Below are 19,988 nucleotides of genomic sequence, written 5' to 3'. Positions count from 1 at the left end.
AAAAAAAAAATGAAGTTATGAGGGAATACTGATCAACACCTACTTTCCCACTTCCTGGGTTTTGGACACAAATTTCACATCACATTACATTTTATCTACATAATCTTTATGCACGTAGTAGTTGACAAACAGCAGATATCTAGTGTTATGTTACCAGGTACCTGGTCTCTGCCAGCTTTGTGGGCACTCATGTGTCTCTCCAGCTGAGTGCGGTAGGCGAAGGTGTAGCTGCACTGGGAGCAGCTGAAGTTGTCCTCGCTCTTCTCGTGGCGCAGCTTGATGTGCTCCTTCAGGGACGTGTAGCGCTTGTAGCCGCGGGAGCAGTAGGGACAGGTGAGGAGCTGTGAGAACGCATCTGGAGTGCCTGGTGGGGGAGGAGAGCGAGAGGAAGGGAGCATGTAAGCGAGTGAGTGAGTGTGTGTGTGTGTGTGTGTGTGTGTGTGTGTGTGTGTAAGAGAAGGGGGAGTGTGTGTGAGTGAGTGAAAGAGAAGGGTGTGTGTGTGTAGTATGGAAAGGGGGCTAGTCTGTAGAGTAATCAGAGGGTCAATAGATAGTACGGGTCATTTGATTATGATGATTGATAGACACAGGAGCTCTGGACTGTTTTCTCTTTTAACCTATTTCACCAGGTACTAAGCGATCCTCTATTAAGACTCACAGTTTCCACACTAACTACGTGACTGATGCAACATACTCTCACTTGCATTCAAGCGAGCTGGATACTGTTGGTAATTCACTAATAACATAGTAGGTGTTGTAAATGTGCAATCAACGGCACTAGTATACACGAGTAATGTCTTTGAAATATTGGAAATCTAAGCCTATATCTTTCTCTAAAAAAACACCCACTGGTTTCAAATGAATGCCCAGACATCCAATAAAAGCCTGCTGGAGACACGGTAGAACACGGTGAGAAGACATAATGGACACCGGGCTCCAGTTCCCCAAGGTTGTTTCCTGCTCCAGTGTGTCCCACACAGGTAAAGTATTACCTGTTAACAGGTGATGTATTAAGCCTCCCTACTGGCCACACATAATGTCTCTCACACACACATTATCGCCCAGGTACCAGTGAATCATCACTGACACAGGTGTGAGACATTTGCTCAGGTGTTGCTGTTTTCAAACTCTCTGGGGATGACAGGTAACAGCCAAAAGCTCTTAGGCCATAAAAGCCCAGTCTGTGTCCATTCACAGCTGTGTGTGTGTGTGCGTGTGTGTGTGTGTTAATGTGGGGGGAGTTAACACCTTTAGAGGGAGATACAGAGGCCCGAACAACAAATCAAGGTGTTGCCTGGAGGCAAACCTGTAGGGGATGGGGGGGGGGGGGGGGGGGGGGGGGGTCAAGGTACAAAGTATTTTTTGTGGGATGTGTGCTACCCCTGCTCTGTGCTGAGCTTGACTCAGAGTGGAATCTATGGCTAATCAGTGACACTATTTAATGAAAACTGGTACTTTGAACCAGTACAAAGCAGAGGAGTGATGAAGTGAGGTATGTATGTTGTGTGTGTGTGAGAAAGGTGTGCAGGTGAGGTGTGTGTGTGTGTCTTTACCATTCTCGTCATGTCCGCTGGCCTCGGGCGTCCCCTGGCGGGGCTCGTCCTCAGGGGCTTCTGGGTAGATGATGGTCGTGTCTCCCTGCTGCAGTATCTCCTCCACCAGAGCATCTGTACTGCCGTCATCCTCCCCATCAGAACCACACTCCTCCCTCACTGAAACACAGGGACAGGCAACTATTTGGACAAGAACATGAGGAAAGGGACATCAAAGATCCTCTCCGTTGTTATAAAACATCACAATTGTAATACATTATAACTGTGACCTACAACTAGGTGAGTTAGTACATCTGATGTATCCCTAGAATCAACCAATCCCAATGCAATAGACTTCAAACATAAACGCCTCACTGCCTCCTCAAACTCCAGGCCGAGATCAACCTCCTCTCTGGATAAGAAAGAACAATCTGGCCACTGTGGGAACTAATATCCTAATACACCAGTAAATGAGATTCGTTATTAGGGAGCATATTCTCTCCTCCGCATCACATTTGCTGCCGTTGCGCCACTAATGAGGGCTAATTAAGGAGCTAAATAAGGCTGTAGGAAACAGCATAACTCGAGGACACATTTAGGAAGTGGAACGCTTCTGTCTCTCTGCTCGGCTTCGCTTCCTGAAGCACGTACACAACAGGGCGTGTCAGTAGTTAAAACAATAAAGAAATACACCTAGTTATTATCATTATTACTAACCCTTATTTTACCAGGTAGGTTGACAGAGTAGGAACACATTCTCTTTGACAGGAAGTGAGAGAGTATGATTATAAAACACCTAACGGCATTGTTTACCTCCCTAAAGAGGGAACTTTTATTTACTGAGCAGATGTATCAGTCTAGGGGAATTTAATTCTCCTGTTAGTTTCTTAAGTGTCAAAGTTTTTCCGAGCGTGTAAAGGGCTGTGATAGTGAGACCCAGCTGTGTTGCTGTGTCAGAGGGGAGCTTGTACGCTCCGTGACTCAGCCAGGCAGGCCCAGTAAATTCCAACAACCCTCTACTTAACAGGGCCCATCCCTTGGCTTGCTCTCTCCTAGCTCTCTCCTGTGCACTATAACAGCGATGAGACAAGGTGAGAAATGGTCGGTTCCACTACACGGAACACACATCCCAACGACACGGTACACACACACACAGTTACTGGTTACCATGGTTATTAAACACATTCAGCCGAACCTCCTCCATCCCGCCGCCTCACAGCAAAAAAGGAGAGGAAGGAGAGCAAGTGAAAGTGAGTGTGAAAAAAATCCAGTGGCCAACACAGTGTATGTAAGAAAGAGAACCAGAGAAAGAAAGCAAGAGATACAGAAGGAGAGAAAAAGAGAGATGTAATCACCAGGTGCTGAGAAAGACTGACTGCAGGATTATATCCATCCTCAATATAGGATGGAGGGGGAGAAACAGATGAGTGCCTCCCAACCCTCACATTAAGCCACAGCGTTACTTCCCATGGCCTCAATGGATCCCTCACTCTCTCTCTCAACCATTCAGAAATGTCTTCAGTTTTTCACCGTTGAGCTAGATTTGTAAGATTAAATGTTTCTTGCAGTTCAATGTTCTTTTAATAACATTAAGCAGCTAAATAAAAACCTATTTCAACAGTCACACATGTTGCTGTTTTCTGTATCTTCAGTCCACTACCCTGGCCTGAAGTTACCTGATCCCTGCCTCACTCAGGGTCTCAGAATGATGTAACAGCCTACATCTCCAACACACACACCAACCCGGGAGACTGAATGTAGAGTGTGTGTGTGAGATAGGGTTGCTCTGGCGGTCGGCACTGAGGTGTTACAGGTCTCTGGTTGTTACGGTTATGGCCCCATTCACCGTCTCAGACCTCTGCTACAGTAAATAAGAGCTGAAGGCCACAAGGGTCAAAGCCAGTCAGGCAGTCTATGAAAAGTCAGTTTATCAGCATGTTTCGACATGGCCAAACATGACACATGGACGTGAACTCACTGAAGCATGAGTGGAAAACTTGGACAGGTTCTGGAGTTATCTGACTAGACTCTAAAGAAGATTTATAAAAAATGTATTTTGTGATTGTCTGTGGCAGGGCTTGCAAACTATTACAGACTACAATGGAAACCCAGCCGCGAGCTTCCCAATGACGCGAGCCTACCAGACGAGCTAAAAGGCTTTTATGCTCACTTTGAGGCAAGCAACACTGAAGCATGCATGAGAGCACCAGCTGTTACGGATGACTGTGTGATCACGCTCTCCATAGTTGATGTGAGCAAGACCTTTAAACAGGTCAACATTCACAAGGCCCCGGGGCCAGACAGATTACCAGGACGTGTACTCAGAGCATGCGGGGACCAACTGGCAAGTGTCTTCACTGACATTTTCAACCTCTCCCTGACCGAGTCTTTATTACCTACATGTTTCAAAAAATAAATATATATTTTATATAAATAAAAAAATTATTTTATATAAATAAATATTTTCTTAACTCTATTTCTTGAACTGCATTGTTGGTTAAGGGCTTGTAAGTAAGCATTTCACGGTAAGGTCACCTGTTGTATTCGGCACATGTGACAAAACATTTGATTTGAGTCAGTATTAAAACATCCCCACCGCGGGGGAATTCTCATGTATGAATCTTCTGCCTACTCCTGCTTAATATAATGTTTGTGTCATCGTTGCCAATCAACTGCATTATACTTTAGAAACACTTCGACCAGTATAAATGCCCTTTGGCTAACTAACTAGCATACTAGCTAACCACTACTGCATCCAAAATAGGTATTTTGCAAAAATACAAAAAAAATATGATCTTAGCGACTGTTCAAGCAATAATCAAATCAACATTGTAAGCATATGAGAACCCCAAAAAGCGTATGAGAACCCTAAGCGTATGTTTATAAGTAATAACTATGTACATCTATGCCATGCTGTATGAGTGCAGATCGGGAACGGCAGCTGTTTTCCCCCATGGTGGCCGTTGTTCAGGGACTACTTGTTTATTACGTGAATAGCAACCTTGATCCTTGATATAAAACTCCTCTTTCCTTTTTGTGCTTAAATAAAGAGTTCAATTCTAGCTTACGCTAGAAGGCCAGAATCATCAGAACACCCACACACTATCTCTGTAACCTGATACCGAGGGGTCCCATGAGCCTAACTATACAAGACGACCACATCAGCATTTCCTGTCCTGGGTGAGCTGGACTCACCTTTGACCCCTACTTCCTGTGGCCGTGCATCCTGCCCCTACTAGGTGTCTTCTATCGGGGGAGGAGAGAGCCAGCATGTCTCTGAGATAAGCAGTGAGTGATAGACCCAGTCTGTTAAAATAATCTTGAAACAACAGGATGCAAGCCAGTGGGATCTGGGATGAATGTGAGGTTTATCTTATCTATGCTCGGGATGATTTACTTAACTTGAGTTCAGTATTATCAGAGAGTCAGTCCCTGAGTATCCACCACACAACTTTCCCAGTGTTCTCTCTCTCTCAATGTCGGTTTCCCTTTCCTTTCCTTCCATGGTGTCTTAACTTACTGACTGAGAGTATCATGACTTAAGCCCTACAGGAATTTATTATGTGCTCCCCTATGCCCATGACTCCTGCTGTAGCTATTATCCTGAGTTAGGGCATTCAAATGTTTTATTGAGACTCATCTTCAGGGGAAACGCATGGCCCATTGTAGACGAGCTATTAGGTGAACAGCAGTGACCAGACAGAAGGAATTTACTCAAACGAAATCATCATACCGTGTATCGACCGTATGACGTGAGCACATGCCATGCCTAATAACACGCTAATCTTACAGCGTGGAAAGAACTCTGTATATTTCCATAAGGCAGGTCAGTTAAACCTGGGTTTCATGAGATCATTGTATTAGTTCCCTCCACTGACTATATATTAGTGGCTACTTCCAAGTATTAAACCACACATTCTCCTTTCCTCTCCTCCCTACCCGTTCACTCTGAACTGAACAAGAGAAGAGAGAATACTGTCATTAATGAATCAGTAATGGAACAAATCCCACCTCAATACATTTTTTTCACCTCTCCTTGGTACATAGAATCATCCGGCCTCTTCATTGAGGTGGTGGGTAAAGGCAATGCTTTACTCCAAGGGCTGTGGCAGTACTACAGTGGATATTAGAACTAAATGAGTAATGACAGTGAGCAGGGGGCCAGTGATACCATATGATCAGGGGGAATGATTCAGGAAGAGAGGGGGAAAACGGAGGGAGGGAGCGAGGGGACTGCAGCAGAGTGAAAACCACGTCAAGGCTTTAATTTGAGCGAGCGCCACAAGCAGCCAGGGTAAGGGAAAAAGATGAGTGGGTGGCTGCAACTTTCAATGGTTACGCCGACCTGGAGTACCGACAACTGTTTTCCAGAGAGAAAAGCAATGGGGACAGAGAGAGAGAGAGAGAGGGAGGATGAGTGTGGAGGTGTGTTTGTTTTAAAAGGAAAAGGGCTGAGACTTGCGTTATGTTTCATCGGTTTATTCCCACAGAGCTGGCGTTTATTAGAGAGAGAGAGAGAGAAAAAGAGAAAGCGAGAGGGACGAGGAGAGAGAGTGGAGGACGAGCAGGGAAAGAGAGAGAGAGAGAATTAGGAGGGAGAAAGGAGGAAGGGAGAAGGAATGTGCCTGATCGGGCATGGATCTGGCCAGCAGCCAGCTTTCTAAAGCCTCGGCAATTTAAGTAGAACTCATGCTTTTGAAGTGTTTAATGTTCTCAGAGACCAATGGTATTCCTCCCCAACTTCCCCTTTAAGAGGGACGATGCAGATAGACAGGGGTGGATATGGCACAATAGTGATGTCAATGACAGCAGGATCTGTCTGCAGAGTAGGCTACAGTATGTCAGTCAGGTGTGAGACAGCTGTTGAGTGCTTGAAACTGTCTGCATCACAGGCAGTCCACAAAAATAAATGCTCAACTCTGTTCTGTATTGGCAGCTATGCTGATTACCAAACTCATCTATCTAGCCATGAAGAACATTCTGTCCTATAAGTCTGTTTACATACATAGTCACCATGATCTAAACACAACTCTGTCAGATCACACTGTGTCAAATAACCTGTCCCTTCCATGTCATCCACTAGCTAACATACTTAGTAAATGTCACCCACTGCACAATGCCATAGCTAAGACACTGGGTAAACTGAACCAGGTCCATACAATATAATTAACGATCCAAATCAAACAGCCCTGCAAATGACCTGTTACATTGCACGTACAATGCATTCAGAAAGTATTAATTTCGTTACAGCCTTACTCTAAAATTGCTTAAATAAAAAAAATGTCCTCAATCTACACACAATATCCCATTATGAACAATGCGAAAACGGGTTTTTAGAAATTGTATTAAAACATTTTTAGAAATGTATTGAAAAAAAATAGATCAAAAAATACCTTATTTACATAAGTATTCAGACCTTTTGCTATGAGACTCAAAATTGAGCTCAGGTGCATCCTGTTTCCATTGATCACCATTGAGATGTATCCACAGCTTGATTGGAGTCCATCTGTGGTAAATTCAATTGATTGGACATGATTTGGAAAGGCACACACCTGTCTATATAAGGTCCCACAGTTGACAGTGCATGTGAGAGCAAAAACCAAGCCATGAGGTCGATTTGTCCGTAGAGCTCCGAGACAGGATTGTGGCGAGGCACAGATCTGGGGAAGGGTACCAAAACATTTCTGCAGCATTGAAGGTCCCCAAGAACACAGTGGCCTCCATCATTCTTAAATGGAACAAGTTTGGAACAACCAAGACTCTTCCTAGAGGTGGCTACCTGGCCAAACTGAACAATAGGGGGAGAAGGGCCCTGGTCAGGGAGGTGACCAACTACCCAATGGTTACTTTGACAGAGCTCCAGAGTTCCTCTGTGGAGATGGTTGTCCTTCTGGAAGGTTCTCCCATCTCTGCAGCACTCCGGAAGCCACTCCTCAGTAAAAGGCACATGACAGCCCGCTTGGAGTTTGCCAAAAGGCACCTAAAGGACTCTCAGACCATGAGAAACAAGATTCTCTGGTCTGATGAAACCAAGATTAAACTCTTTGTGCTGAATGCCAAGTGTCACGTCTTTGGAAACATGGCACCAACCCTACGATGAAGCATCGTGGTGGCAGCATCATGCCTTGGGGATGTTTTTCAGTGGCAGGGACTGGGAGACTAGTCAGGATCGAGGGAAAGATGAACAAGCAAAGTACAGAGAGATCCTTGATGAAAACCTGCTTCAGAGCACTCAGGACCTCAGACTGGGGCAAAAGGTTCACCTTCCAACAGGACAACAACCCTAAGCACACAGCCAAGTCAATGCAGCAATGGCTTCGGGACAAGTCTCTGAAAGTCCTTGAGGGGCCCGGACTTGAACCCGAAAACTGAAAATAGCTGTGCAGCAACGATCCCCATCCAACATGACAGAGCTTGAGAGGATCTGCAGAGAAGAATGGAAGAAACTCCCAAAATACAGGTGTGCGAAGCTTGTGGTGTCATACCCCAAAATACTTGAGGCTGTAATCACTGCCAAAGGTTCTTCAACAAAGTATTGAGTAAAGGGGTTAAATACTTATGTAAATGTCATATTTCAGTTTTGTTTTCTTTATACATTTGCAAAAATGTTTTTGCTTTGGCATTATGAGGTATTGTGTGTAGATTGATGAGGGGAAAAAACGATTTCATCCATTTTAGAATAAGGCTGTCATTTTTTGGGGGAAATTGTCTAGGGGTCTGAATACTTTCTTGGGGACCAAACAATTCATTCCCATTCAAAATCCTATTTTCCCAAACCTAACCTTTAAGCGAACCTTAACCTTAACCCGAACCACAAATCCTAACACTAATTGTAACCCTAACCCTAAACCTACTGTAACCCCTAAGCCTAAAATAGCCTTTCTCCTTGTGGGGACAGGCGAAATGTCCCTACTTCTGAACTTCTGGTCCCCGTAAGGACAGTAAAAACAAAAACACACACACATACAGTGCCTTGCGAAAGTATTCGGCCCCCTTGAACTTTGCGACCTTTTGCCACATTTCAGGCTTCAAACATAAAGATATAAAACTGTATTTTTTTGTGAAGAATCAACAACAAGTGGGACACAATCATGAAGTGGAACGACATTTATTGGATATTTCAAACTTTTTTAACAAATCAAAAACTGAAAAATTGGGCGTGCAAAATTATTCAGCCCCCTTAAGTTAATACTTTGTAGCGCCACCTTTTGCTGCGATTACAGCTGTAAGTCGCTTGGGGTATGTCTCTATCAGTTTTGCACATCGAGAGACTGAAATTTTTCCCCATTCCTCCTTGCAAAACAGCTCGAGCTCAGTGAGGTTGGATGGAGAGCATTTGTGAACAGCAGTTTTCAGTTCTTTCCACAGATTCTCGATTGGATTCAGGTCTGGACTTTGACTTGGCCATTCTAACACCTGGATATGTTTATTTTTGAACCATTCCATTCTAGATTTTGCTTTATGTTTTGGATCATTGTCTTGTTGGAAGACAAATCTCCGTCCCAGTCTCAGGTCTTTTGCAGAATGGTCCTGTATTTGGCTCCATCCATCTTCCCATCAATTTTAACCATCTTCCCTGTCCCTGCTGAAGAAAAGCAGGCCCAAACCATGATGCTGCCACCACCATGTTTGACAGTGGGGATGGTGTGTTCAGGGTCATGAGCTGTGTTGCTTTTACGCCAAACATAACGTTTTGCATTGTTGCCAAAAAGTTCAATTTTGGTTTCATCTGACCAGAGCACCTTCTTCCACATGTTTGGTGTGTCTCCCAGGTGGCTTGTGGCAAACTTTAAACGACACTTTTATTGGATATCTTTAAGAAATGGCTTTCTTCTTGCCACTCTTCCATAAAGGCCAGATTTGTGCAATATACGACTGATTGTTGTCCTATGGACAGAGTCTCCCACCTCAGCTGTAGATCTCTGCAGTTCATCCAGAGTGATCATGGGCCTCTTGGCTGCATCTGTGATCAGTCTTCTCCTTGTATGAGCTGAAAGTTTAGAGGGACGGCCAGGTCTTGGTAGATTTGCAGTGGTCTGATACTCCTTCCATTTCAATATTATCGCTTGCACAGTGCTCCTTGGGATGTTTAAAGCTTGGGAAATCTTTTTGTATCCAAATCCGGCTTTAAACTTCTTCACAACAGTATCTCGGACCTGCCTGGTATGTTCCTTGTTCTTCATGATGCTCTCTGTGCTTTTAACGGACCTCTGAGACTATCACAGTGCAGGTGCATTTATACGGAGACTTGATTACACACAGGTGGATTGTATTTATCATCATTAGTCATTTAGGTCAACATTGGATCATTCAGAGATCCTCACTGAACTTCTGGAGAGAGTTTGCTGCACTGAAAGTAAAGGGGCTGAATAATTTTGCACGCCCAATTTTTCAGTTTTTGATTTGTTAAAAAAGTTTGAAATATCCAATAAATGTTGTTCCACTTCATGATTGTGTCCCACTTGTTGTTGATTCTTCACAAAAAAATACAGTTTTATATCTTTATGTTTGAAGCCTGAAATGTGGCAAAAGGTCGCAAAGTTCAAGGGGGTCGAATACTTTCGCAAGGCACTGTATATACACACCACGAGCTAATTCTCTATGCGAGATTGCCTTGGTACAGCTGTTGAAATGTTAACATCCTTTAATAACACCTCACATTGTTGTGTTTTGGGACGTGACGTCAGACTCGTCCCGTGGTGATGTCAATTTCACGTGTGTGTGTGTGTGTGTGTGTGTGTGTGTGTGTGTGTGTGTGTGTGTGTATATGTAGGTTTGTGCGTGTGTATATACTGTTTGTGTGAGTATGTGTGTAAGGTAAGCTTAGTTCAGTCACAGCGCGGTACAGCACTCCAATGCCCACTGGCAACATAAAGCTCTCACCATGGCAGGTCTATTTTGGAAAGCTGAAGGTCTCTACCCTTGTGGCATTGTCCTGTTTAAATACGAGGATTCCTGCAGCCTGTAGTACCCGTTTCATTTCACTGTATCACAGTTACACGGTAGGTAGAGCCCGGTCAAGGTACTAGGTATTCTTTACTGACATCACCTTTACTGAGTTCAGTACAAGGAAAAATCAGTAAATCGGTACATCAGTAAACGCTCAGCAAAAAGCACACAGAGAAACAGACACGGAGAGAGAGAGACGGAGATCTGTGTGCGTGCATGTCCCACTCTCTGTGTGTGTGTGTGTGTGTGTGTGTGAGACCATCACCTTCATCCCAGCGGTCTCCGTTGTGATCTTCACTGGGTACGTTGCTGTCACAGTCAGCCCCGTCTGCCAGACTCCCGTCCTCCTCCACGATGTGCAGCTTGTCCTCATCATCTGAATCTGAGCCTGGGGCCTTCACTACATTACTGTAGTTGGTTACTGCGGGCAGAGAGAGAGGAGAGGGCTTGGTCATTTCACTGTCTATCAACCGTTAATATGATAGAAATGAGACGTGATTTAAGACAATGAAGATGGAAGGTGCTGTATTGGATGAGAGAATGGTCCCCAGTAGGGATGCAAATTTTGGTCAATTTTGCTGCCAACTAACTGACCATCATTAACCGGTTACATTTTTTCCAAACAGTATAATGACGTGGCCAACAGAAAATACTATCAGAGATCTTCATTTAATGATGAGATGCTTATGTTTCTGCCTTAACACTGGGAGTCGTCTGAAGGCAGGAAACAAGCTTAGGCCCAAAATAAGCCCATAGAAACGCATTGGACATATTTTGGCGAGAGTGAAACCTCTCACTTCGCCTCTTCCTCTCTGATACATACAGTACATGCATACACGGACCGAACATTTTTCATGAAGAGCTTAATGGAAACATGCAACAATGGCAAGCCTACCGTCTTACAGGCAAAAGGCTATAGCCTATTATTGAACATGCAACTCCTGTAATGAAGCAGCTAATGAAGCGTTATTTTTTTCAAACATTTGCCAAAATGCAGTTTGCGGGGAAACACAGTTCTAAACAGAGCGCCTAATGCCGGCAGTTCCAAATGTGACAGAGATGAAAATCTATAAACCATAAGCATGACCGGTGGTCAAATGTATTTTCAGGTTGCTAACCGATTAACGGTTAACCATTAACATCCTTAGTCTCCAGTCTTGGAATATAGTCAATTATGCCTGCAGATTAGCCAAATCTAGACCGAAAATATGCAAACAAATCAAATGCAGGCTAAAGCCAAAGCACGTCATTACTAACAACCAAGGAAACAGAGCACTCCTGAATGGTATCTTCTCGACACAGGACGGCTTTTCTCAAACCACCTCTCTAAATTCCGTATTTTTCTCCTGGAGGTGCCCATAGCCAGCGACCTCCATTCCATTTCAGTGTTAGTTTACACAGTAGAAATGGAGATAAGGGAAGTGGCCTAAAGTCTAATTATCTGTGGCATGCTAAGGTATGTGCTAGCCTAGCCTAGCATCGCACACTGACATACTATTATACAGCAAGAGAACAGTGCACTCTGTGAAATGGTTATGTACGGCTTATGAATATGATATGTATGGGTTATAAATATGTAATGACGTGTTCAGACCCATAAGCGGATGTACAGTAAAGGGAAATATTCATATATTGAGACTCATGTGATTACTAATAGCCAATGGCCTATATAAATAGCCTATAGTCAACATAACCTAATCCAAGGCTGACTCCATATTAAACCTTGAACTCTCCCCTCCCCCATCCACGTGTACATCTTTACCTCTACATTATTACTGGCAGAGTGAGATGTGTAAGAGTCTATTTCTCTCTGTGTGTGTGTGTGTGTGTTTGTGTGTGTGTGTGTGTGTGTGCTACAGTTAGAGCGCTAAGAGAGCCTCAGTCTACAGAAGTGATTATTAGAGACATACATAACACTGATGCTCTACAGCAGGTGGGTGTGGTTGCTTGCGAGTGCGCTAGTTGTGCGCGGGTCAGCTGTTTGTTCACCCGCACCCGCCCACAATTGCTAATAATCTATCAGCAACTACCTGACTATATGTGATAAAGTGAAAATCTGAGGCCCGCACCTAACCCGCTAATATAGAAAATGCTCTATAAGCTACAGTCAATTTATATTTTTTTTACAGGAAAGGCAGTTTTTTTTGTTGTTGCCTGATTTAGATATGTTTCTGCTTATAATTTCTAACATTTAGATAGGCTATTTGTTAGTCAACTTGTCTATAATTAGATACATGCAGTTTCTCATCTTTCATAAAATGTTGCCCTAGAAGACTAAATAAACCCTTGCTCACCAGAATGTAATAAATCGATAGAATTGAATGCTTCAAAGTTGACAGCGGTAAAGGTATCTCTGTCATCTCTGCTTCTTACACAGAGCAAAGGTGTTAAGGGACCGGGAATAAAATGCAATAACAAAACAAACATGTGTTACGTGCAACATTTTCAAATGATGGATGTAAGGAAATAGAAAGTTGTGAAAACAAACCAACATGTTTCTGATTTCAGTTCGGCTTGGATGCATATTTTAAGTGGTTAAAATAATATCAGCTTTAATGATGCTGATATTGATGATGAAACCATGGATGGATGGCGGCATTTGCGCAAAACTGAAAGTGCGAACCACCGCATTTAACCATGAATAGAAGTCTGGAAATATGGCTGAATATAAACAGTGCAGTTATTCCCTCCTCAAGGCAATCAAACAAGCAAAATGCCGGTACAGGGACAAAGTAGAGTTGCAATTTAACGGCTCAGACGTGAGACTTATGTCTACAGGAAATCACAGACTACAAAAAGAAAACCAGCCACGTCATGGACACCGACGTCACACTTCCAGACAAACTAAACACCTTCTTTGCCCGCTTTGAGGATAATACAGTGCCACCGTCGCGGCCCACTACAAGGACAGTGCCCCCCCCCCCTTCTCTTCCGTGGCTGACGTGAGTAAAACATGTTAACCCTCGCAAGGCTGCTGGCCCAGACGACATCCCTAGCTGCGTCCTCAGAGCATGCACAGACCAGCTGGCTGGTGTGTTTACAGACATATTCAATCGCTCCCTATCCCAGTCTGTTGTCCCCACATACTTCAAGATGGCCACCTTTGTTCCTGTACCCAAGAAGGCAAAGATAATTTAAATAAATGACTACCGCCACGTAGCACTCACTTATGTCAACATGAAGTGCTTTGAGAGACTAGTCAAGGATCATATCACGGCCACCCTAAACCCACTTCAGTTTGCATACCGCCCCAACAGGTCCACAGACGATGAAATGCAATCGTCATCACACTGCACACTGCCCTATCCCTTCTGGACAAGAGGAATACCTATGTAAGAATGCTGTTTATTGACTACAGCTACTGGTCTCAACCCCGCCCTGTGCAATTGGGTCCTGGACTTTCTGAAGGGCCGCCCCCAGGTGGTGAAGGTAGCAAGCAACATCTCTACTTCGCTGACCCTAAACACTGGGGAGAGCTCATACTCCCTGTTCACCCACGACTGCGTGTCCATGCACGCCTCCAACTCAATCATCAAGTTTGCAGACGACACAACAGTAGTGGGCTTGATTACCAACAACGACGAGAAAGCCTACAGGGAGGAGGTGAGGGCACTCGGAGTGGAGAAGGTGATAAGTTTTATATTCCTCGGCGTACACATCAGAGAAACTGAAATGGTCCACCCACACAGACAGTGTTGTGAAAAAGGCAGAATAGCGCCTCTTCAACCTCAGGAGGCTGAAGAAATTTGGCTTGTCACCCAAAACCCTGACAAACTTTTACAGATGCACAATCGAGAGCATCCTGTCGGGCTGTATCACAGCCTGGTACGGCAACTGCACCGCCCTCAACCACAAGGCTCTCCAGAGGGTGGTGCGGTCTGCACAACGCATCACCGGGGGCAAACTACCTGCCCTCCATGACCCCTACAGCACCCGATGTAACAGGAAGGCCAAAAAGATCATCAAGGACAACAACCACCCGAGCCACTGTCTGCTCACACTGCAACCCTCCAGAAAGCGAGGTCTGTACAGGTGCATCAAAGCTGGGACTGAGACACTGACAAACAGCTTCTCTCTCAAGGCCATCAGGCTGCTAAACAGCGATCACTAACTCAGAGAGGCTGCTGCCTACATTGAGGCCCAATTACTGGCCACTTTAATAATAAATGGATCACTAGTCACTTTCAACAATGCCACTTTAATAATGTTTACATATCATACATTACTCATATCATATGTATATACTATATTTTATACGATCTATTGCACCTTGCCTATGCCACTCGGCCATCGCTCATCCATATATTTATATGTACATATTCTCATTCACCCCTTTAGATTTGTATGTACTAGGAAGTTGTTAGATTACTTGTTAGATATTACTGCACTGTTTCAAGGAGTAAATATTAAAGGTATGTGAGAGGTTATGTCCAGATTTCAGTTTCCATTAAACCGATCTGAACAGTAGGCTACAGTCCCCTTGACGTGCCATAGGCCTATTTGAAATCCCGGTCTTGTGACTGTTGAATTTGTATAGCACCTCACAATCATCACACATAACATTCTCTTTTACCACTTCACCAAAACATTCCCAAACATTACTTTTCTGTCCCTCCTTTGGTCAAAAATCTATTTCGCTGCTTTTCTCTGATTTAATTAAACTCCGACATTATCCCTTTTGCCTCCGTGGAAGAACTAACTTTTCTGCCTATTCCAAAAAGCTTTTGGTGCGCGTACGGTTAGGCCCTAAAGTTTAGGCTTATGCACTAATGCCAGATAGCCTAAAATAATAACAATAAAAAAAAGAATGATACATTTAGATTTATTAAGGTATTGTTTGTTCTTTATTCAACCGCCACACACCTGCCCTTCTTCCACACAATAGCTAATGACCCTTAATCCACCCGCACCTCAGATACAACCGCGGGGACTGCGGGTTATACGTCTACATGTGCATCACTAGTGTGCGTGCTATTGAGCTTCACAGTCATGGGAGTAATCATACTTCACACTGCCTCTCGTCTCTTTTCATTTCAACCTGTTTCTTCATCTCTCTCTCTCTCTCTCTCTCTCTCTCTCTCTCTCTCTCTCTCTCTCTCTCTCTCTCTCTCTCTCTCTCTCTCTCTCTCTCTCTCTCTCTCTCTCTCTCTCTCTCTCTCTCTCTCTCTCTCTCTCTCTCTCTCTCTCTCTCTCTATATATATATATATATATATATATATATATATATATATATATATATATATATATATATTCCACCTCTCTCTCTCTCTATTCCACCTGTGGTCACCCCCTCTCTCTCCCTCACTATCTCTCACTTTCTCTTTCCATCTCTTTTTCCCCAGCTCTCAGCACTGTGCCTCTCTCAGGCCAAATCAATTCTCCTCTGAGAGGCGCCCAGTCAGCAGTGGGCTCACGCTGCAGCGCCAAAACACAGATCACACACATCACACACACTACACAACCACCCCCACACACTCTCTCCCCAGCCCACACTCTCTGGCTTTATCGCCCACATTTACATTAAGCTGATTTGGTGGTTCTCTCTTTCCTAACCCCATTCCATCTCTCTCTGTCTCTCTCTCTCTCTCTCTTACTTCCCTTCTGGAGCATAGTGGTGGATGATGATAATGTGGAGATGCGGCAGCCTGTGGCTGGGGAATGATCTTCTGTAAGAATAGTTATGTAGAGCTGAGAATCAAGGGGGGGGGGGGGGGGGGGGGGGGGGTTCGTTTTCTGCATAGAGTACACATGGTTGATATTCACAGAGACTCCCCATAGGCACACACACAGCTCAGGAAGAGAGGGATGGAGGGAGGCCATTATATGGAGTGTGTTCCCAGGGTCAACACGGCTCTGCATCTGCAGAATTCCACAGCTACAGTATCATCAGGAGACTCATCTCTCTGTCTATCATCTCTCTGTTCTCCCTCTCTTTATCTCCCCAACCCCCACCCCCACACTCCTGTCAGGCTGAGTCAGGTGATGTATAGACCCTCTGGCTGGAGTAGTAGCCGCAGTGCTGAGTGACTCTTCAATCTGAAACAAGAGCCATACAGTCAGAGATATAGGTGCTAAAGTCAGCAATAAAAACACGTACAGGAGCATCACTGAGAGTGGATTTAGATGTGTCAGAGAAATGACAAATGGCAAGCCAGAGCCACCACAAAGTCGTTTGATGGATAGATAAAAGTGAAAGGGGTTGCTGGTAGTGAGGGGGAAAAAAATCCTCCGAAATGATAAATCCTCACTAGACACAGCCATGTTTGTTCGCGTCACCTCAGAACTGACAGAGTAAAAGGGTGGCGCTTAGCACTGACCATTAGCTGGATAGGGAGTGAATTCCTCTGGGCCACAATAGTGTGTTTCTAACAGCGGTAGGTAAGCAACACCTAGGGAAAACAAAGCAAGAACAGAGGTCCCTGTTCCTCCTCTCCTCTCCTCTCCTCTCTCCGTCAGCCTGACCTGTTTAGACAGCTGTGTTCATTAGCACTAGCACGCTAACAGACACCAACACACAACAGGACTCTATTGCAACTCATCTGAGGAGAGGAGAAACCTCTACCACCCTTTAACTTAGAACACCAAAGAAAATGTTTACATTCATCTTGGCACCCAGAACCAAATCGCCAAATACAGAACTAGTAGGAAATACGTTCCACTGAGAATAACTAGTTAGGCTATACAGATGATGTAAACCTAAGCCAAAAGTCAACCACATTTTCACAGCTTATCTGGGAAGACATCCAGTTCTCTGGTCCCAATGCATACATTGGTGTTTCTCACAAACTACCTAGTGCAGGAGGTGAAGAGGCCACCTAACATGGGTGTGTGAATGAAAGCCTGTTCTTTAAGAACAGAACAGAGCAGTCAGTAAAACTCTTGACTAGTCTCTAGACTGGTCTACCATTACACAACAGTCACATCCGCTCCTCTCTGGTTTAGTAGCCACCAGTCAGGTATCAGGCCAACCCTTTTAAATTGTGTGTCCCGAATAATGGCACACTATTCCCGGTGTGGTGCACAATACACCATACAGGGAATATGGACAGAGCTATATGGGCCCTGGCTAAAAGTAGTACACTGTAAAGGGGCTAGGGCAAGTCTGATCAAGCCTTTCTTCCCCGAATATCCTCGGCCTGCTCTGCTTTGTTTTGTGAAGTGCATATTTAAAACCTAGCCGATGGCAGCTCTGCCCAGCCAATGCCCACACCTACTGTCACCCACTGTACCATGCGCCTTTGGGACTCAGAAACCCTGTTTTGACACATGCCAAGCTGAGTCAATAAAAGCCTGTGAAACAGGAGCGGGGCGGGACAATCCTTTTGTGACCTAACCACCTCATTGGCCCCCTCACAAGCCCCTGTAACCTCCGTATACTAGGATCATTTCAACAGACTTAAAAATTCTGATCTGATGTTATGTCACAGATCTACCTTCTTAGCTCAGTGACGGACGTTCAATCGGAGTACCTACTGTACCTAGGACATTCTCTAGAGTGGATGTTGGGTGGGCACTGAATGGGGGTGAAACAGTGGTGGAACAACAGTTCTTATTGGAAAATACTGTGCAAGAAATGGAAACCAAGAGTAAAGGAAGTCTTTAGATGAATGCAACCTACAGCACAACACATACTGCACTATGGTGTCTGAACTATGCCTGGAATGTCCAACCAAAACACCTCCACAGTGTTTGGGCCTTAAAGAGACAGATCTGCGTGTGTGTGTGTGCGCTTTCTCCCTCTCGCTCTCTACAAAACGAATCACTTCCACTCGTTCAGGATCCTTTGCTGCAGTGTTTAGTTTGTGTGATTGGACAGGCTACATCCTGCTGGAGCAGCTTTCACACCACTTCTATATTTAACCCACTAGGCTACACTCTCCTCTCGCTGAAGTATACCATTTATACACACACACATACACACACTGAGGTACACCACTTATTTTAGAAAGGCCACGCAGCACAGCAACTCACAGAACAGCGCTGCCAGGCAGTCAACGGACGGTGAAAACACCACAGGCATCCCCCTCTGAAGAGAACAAACCAGCGCCGTCACAGTCTGCTGCAGAGCAAGGTACTTTGCTTTCCTCACGGAACCCACAAAAATGAAACAAACCAAACTAAAACAAAGCCGTGCCATTCAAAACCCAGTATGCAGACTCAAGGTGAGACGCCCTGTATTTGACTGAGGCAACGGTGCTGTTATTTAAAACAAAACCATGCACTCCAGATAGGACTAGACAGGAAGGTCACCTAAACGGTTAGTGACAAAACATTTTTTTATTAGTAAAAGGCACCTTCTCACCTCACTACAAAAAGACACATAGGTTTAACCAATATGAACCTTGATTTCCGACTTTCTCACGTTTGCTACAATAGCTGGGACGGCAGGTGGCCTAGTTGTTAGAGCGTTGGACTAGTAACCCGGAAGGTTGCAAATCCCCGAGCTGACAAGGTACAAATCTGTCGTTCTGCCCCTGAACAAGGCAGTTAACCCGCTGTTCCTAGGCTGTCATTGAAAATAAGAATTTGTTCTTAACTGACTTGTCTAGTTCAATAAAGGTAAAATAAATCAAACATTTGCTGAAGGAATGAGACTTGGAAGAGTGGCAATGCGAGACTAAACCAATGCAAATGCTTAGCTAGGTTCCAGGAATTGTGAATATGGCCATTAGAGGCTGGTGGGAGGAGTTATAGGAGGACTGGACTCATTGTCTTGGCTGGAAGGGAATCAATGGAACAGAGTCAAACACGTTGTTTTGATGTGTTTGATACCATTTCAGTCTAGACATTAAAATGAGCCCGTTGTCCTATAGCTCCTCTTACCAGCCTCCTCTGATGGCCATGTGTGATCAGTCACTTTATTGTGTGTGTATGTTTATTTATACAGCAATTATTATTCAACATGTCCTCACCTGGGATTTGAACTCAAAACCTTTTGGTTCACGGTATTCTGATCTTCCTGCTACGACGCCATATCAATAACACATTTTACCTGGATTCCTACACTTTGGACTTCAAAGTAAATCTCAGATTTGTGAAGAAAAAAAAAGTATATTTATCATATTGATTCAGGAGTAACATTGAAACAGAATCATATCCCCCACCAACATTAGACAACTATACACACACAAAAACTCAAATTGCTGAAATAAGTCAATGAAATCAATGATGAAAGAATAGTCAGATTAACTGATTAACTAAAATAGAAGTGCAGATGGCACTCTTTGCTAAGTGCAGAGATGTATTATAGGTAGTGAATCTGTAGGGGACTTATGAGCACAGGAGGTTGGTGGCACCTTAATTGGGGAGGACGGGTTTGTGGTAATGGCTGGAGCGGAATTAGTGGAATGGTATCAAATACATCAAACACATGGTTGACATGTGTTTGATGCCATTCCATTTGCACCGTCCTCCCCTCAGCAGCCTCCGCCGCTTCTAAACATTTTACAGACTTTGTGGCACAACAGAAAGTTCAGTCTAACACAAATTCAGAGATGTTGAGTTCA

At 44.3% G+C, this 19,988-nt stretch overlaps 1 protein-coding gene across 2 annotated transcripts in view; it reads right to left on the bottom strand.

The window, feature by feature from the left end:
• LOC110490024 (zinc finger E-box-binding homeobox 1) overlaps positions 1-19,988 on the bottom strand; it is a 97,576-nt gene that overhangs the window by 21,463 nt on the left and 56,125 nt on the right. For both annotated transcript variants that reach the window (XM_021563110.2, XM_036944311.1), the window contains exons 2-4: positions 10,747-10,902; positions 1,554-1,712; positions 162-364 (exon numbers count right to left, since the gene is read on the bottom strand). In XM_021563110.2, coding sequence (XP_021418785.2) covers positions 162-364; positions 1,554-1,712; positions 10,747-10,902 — 518 coding nt within the window. The remainder of the gene's footprint in view (positions 1-161; positions 365-1,553; positions 1,713-10,746; positions 10,903-19,988) is intronic.

Source organism: Oncorhynchus mykiss, chromosome 15 (assembly GCF_013265735.2).
Source record: "Oncorhynchus mykiss isolate Arlee chromosome 15, USDA_OmykA_1.1, whole genome shotgun sequence".
NCBI lineage: Eukaryota > Metazoa > Chordata > Actinopteri > Salmoniformes > Salmonidae > Oncorhynchus > Oncorhynchus mykiss.
Note: the sequence above shows the minus strand (reverse complement) of the source record. Positions and strands in the feature narration are given on the sequence as shown.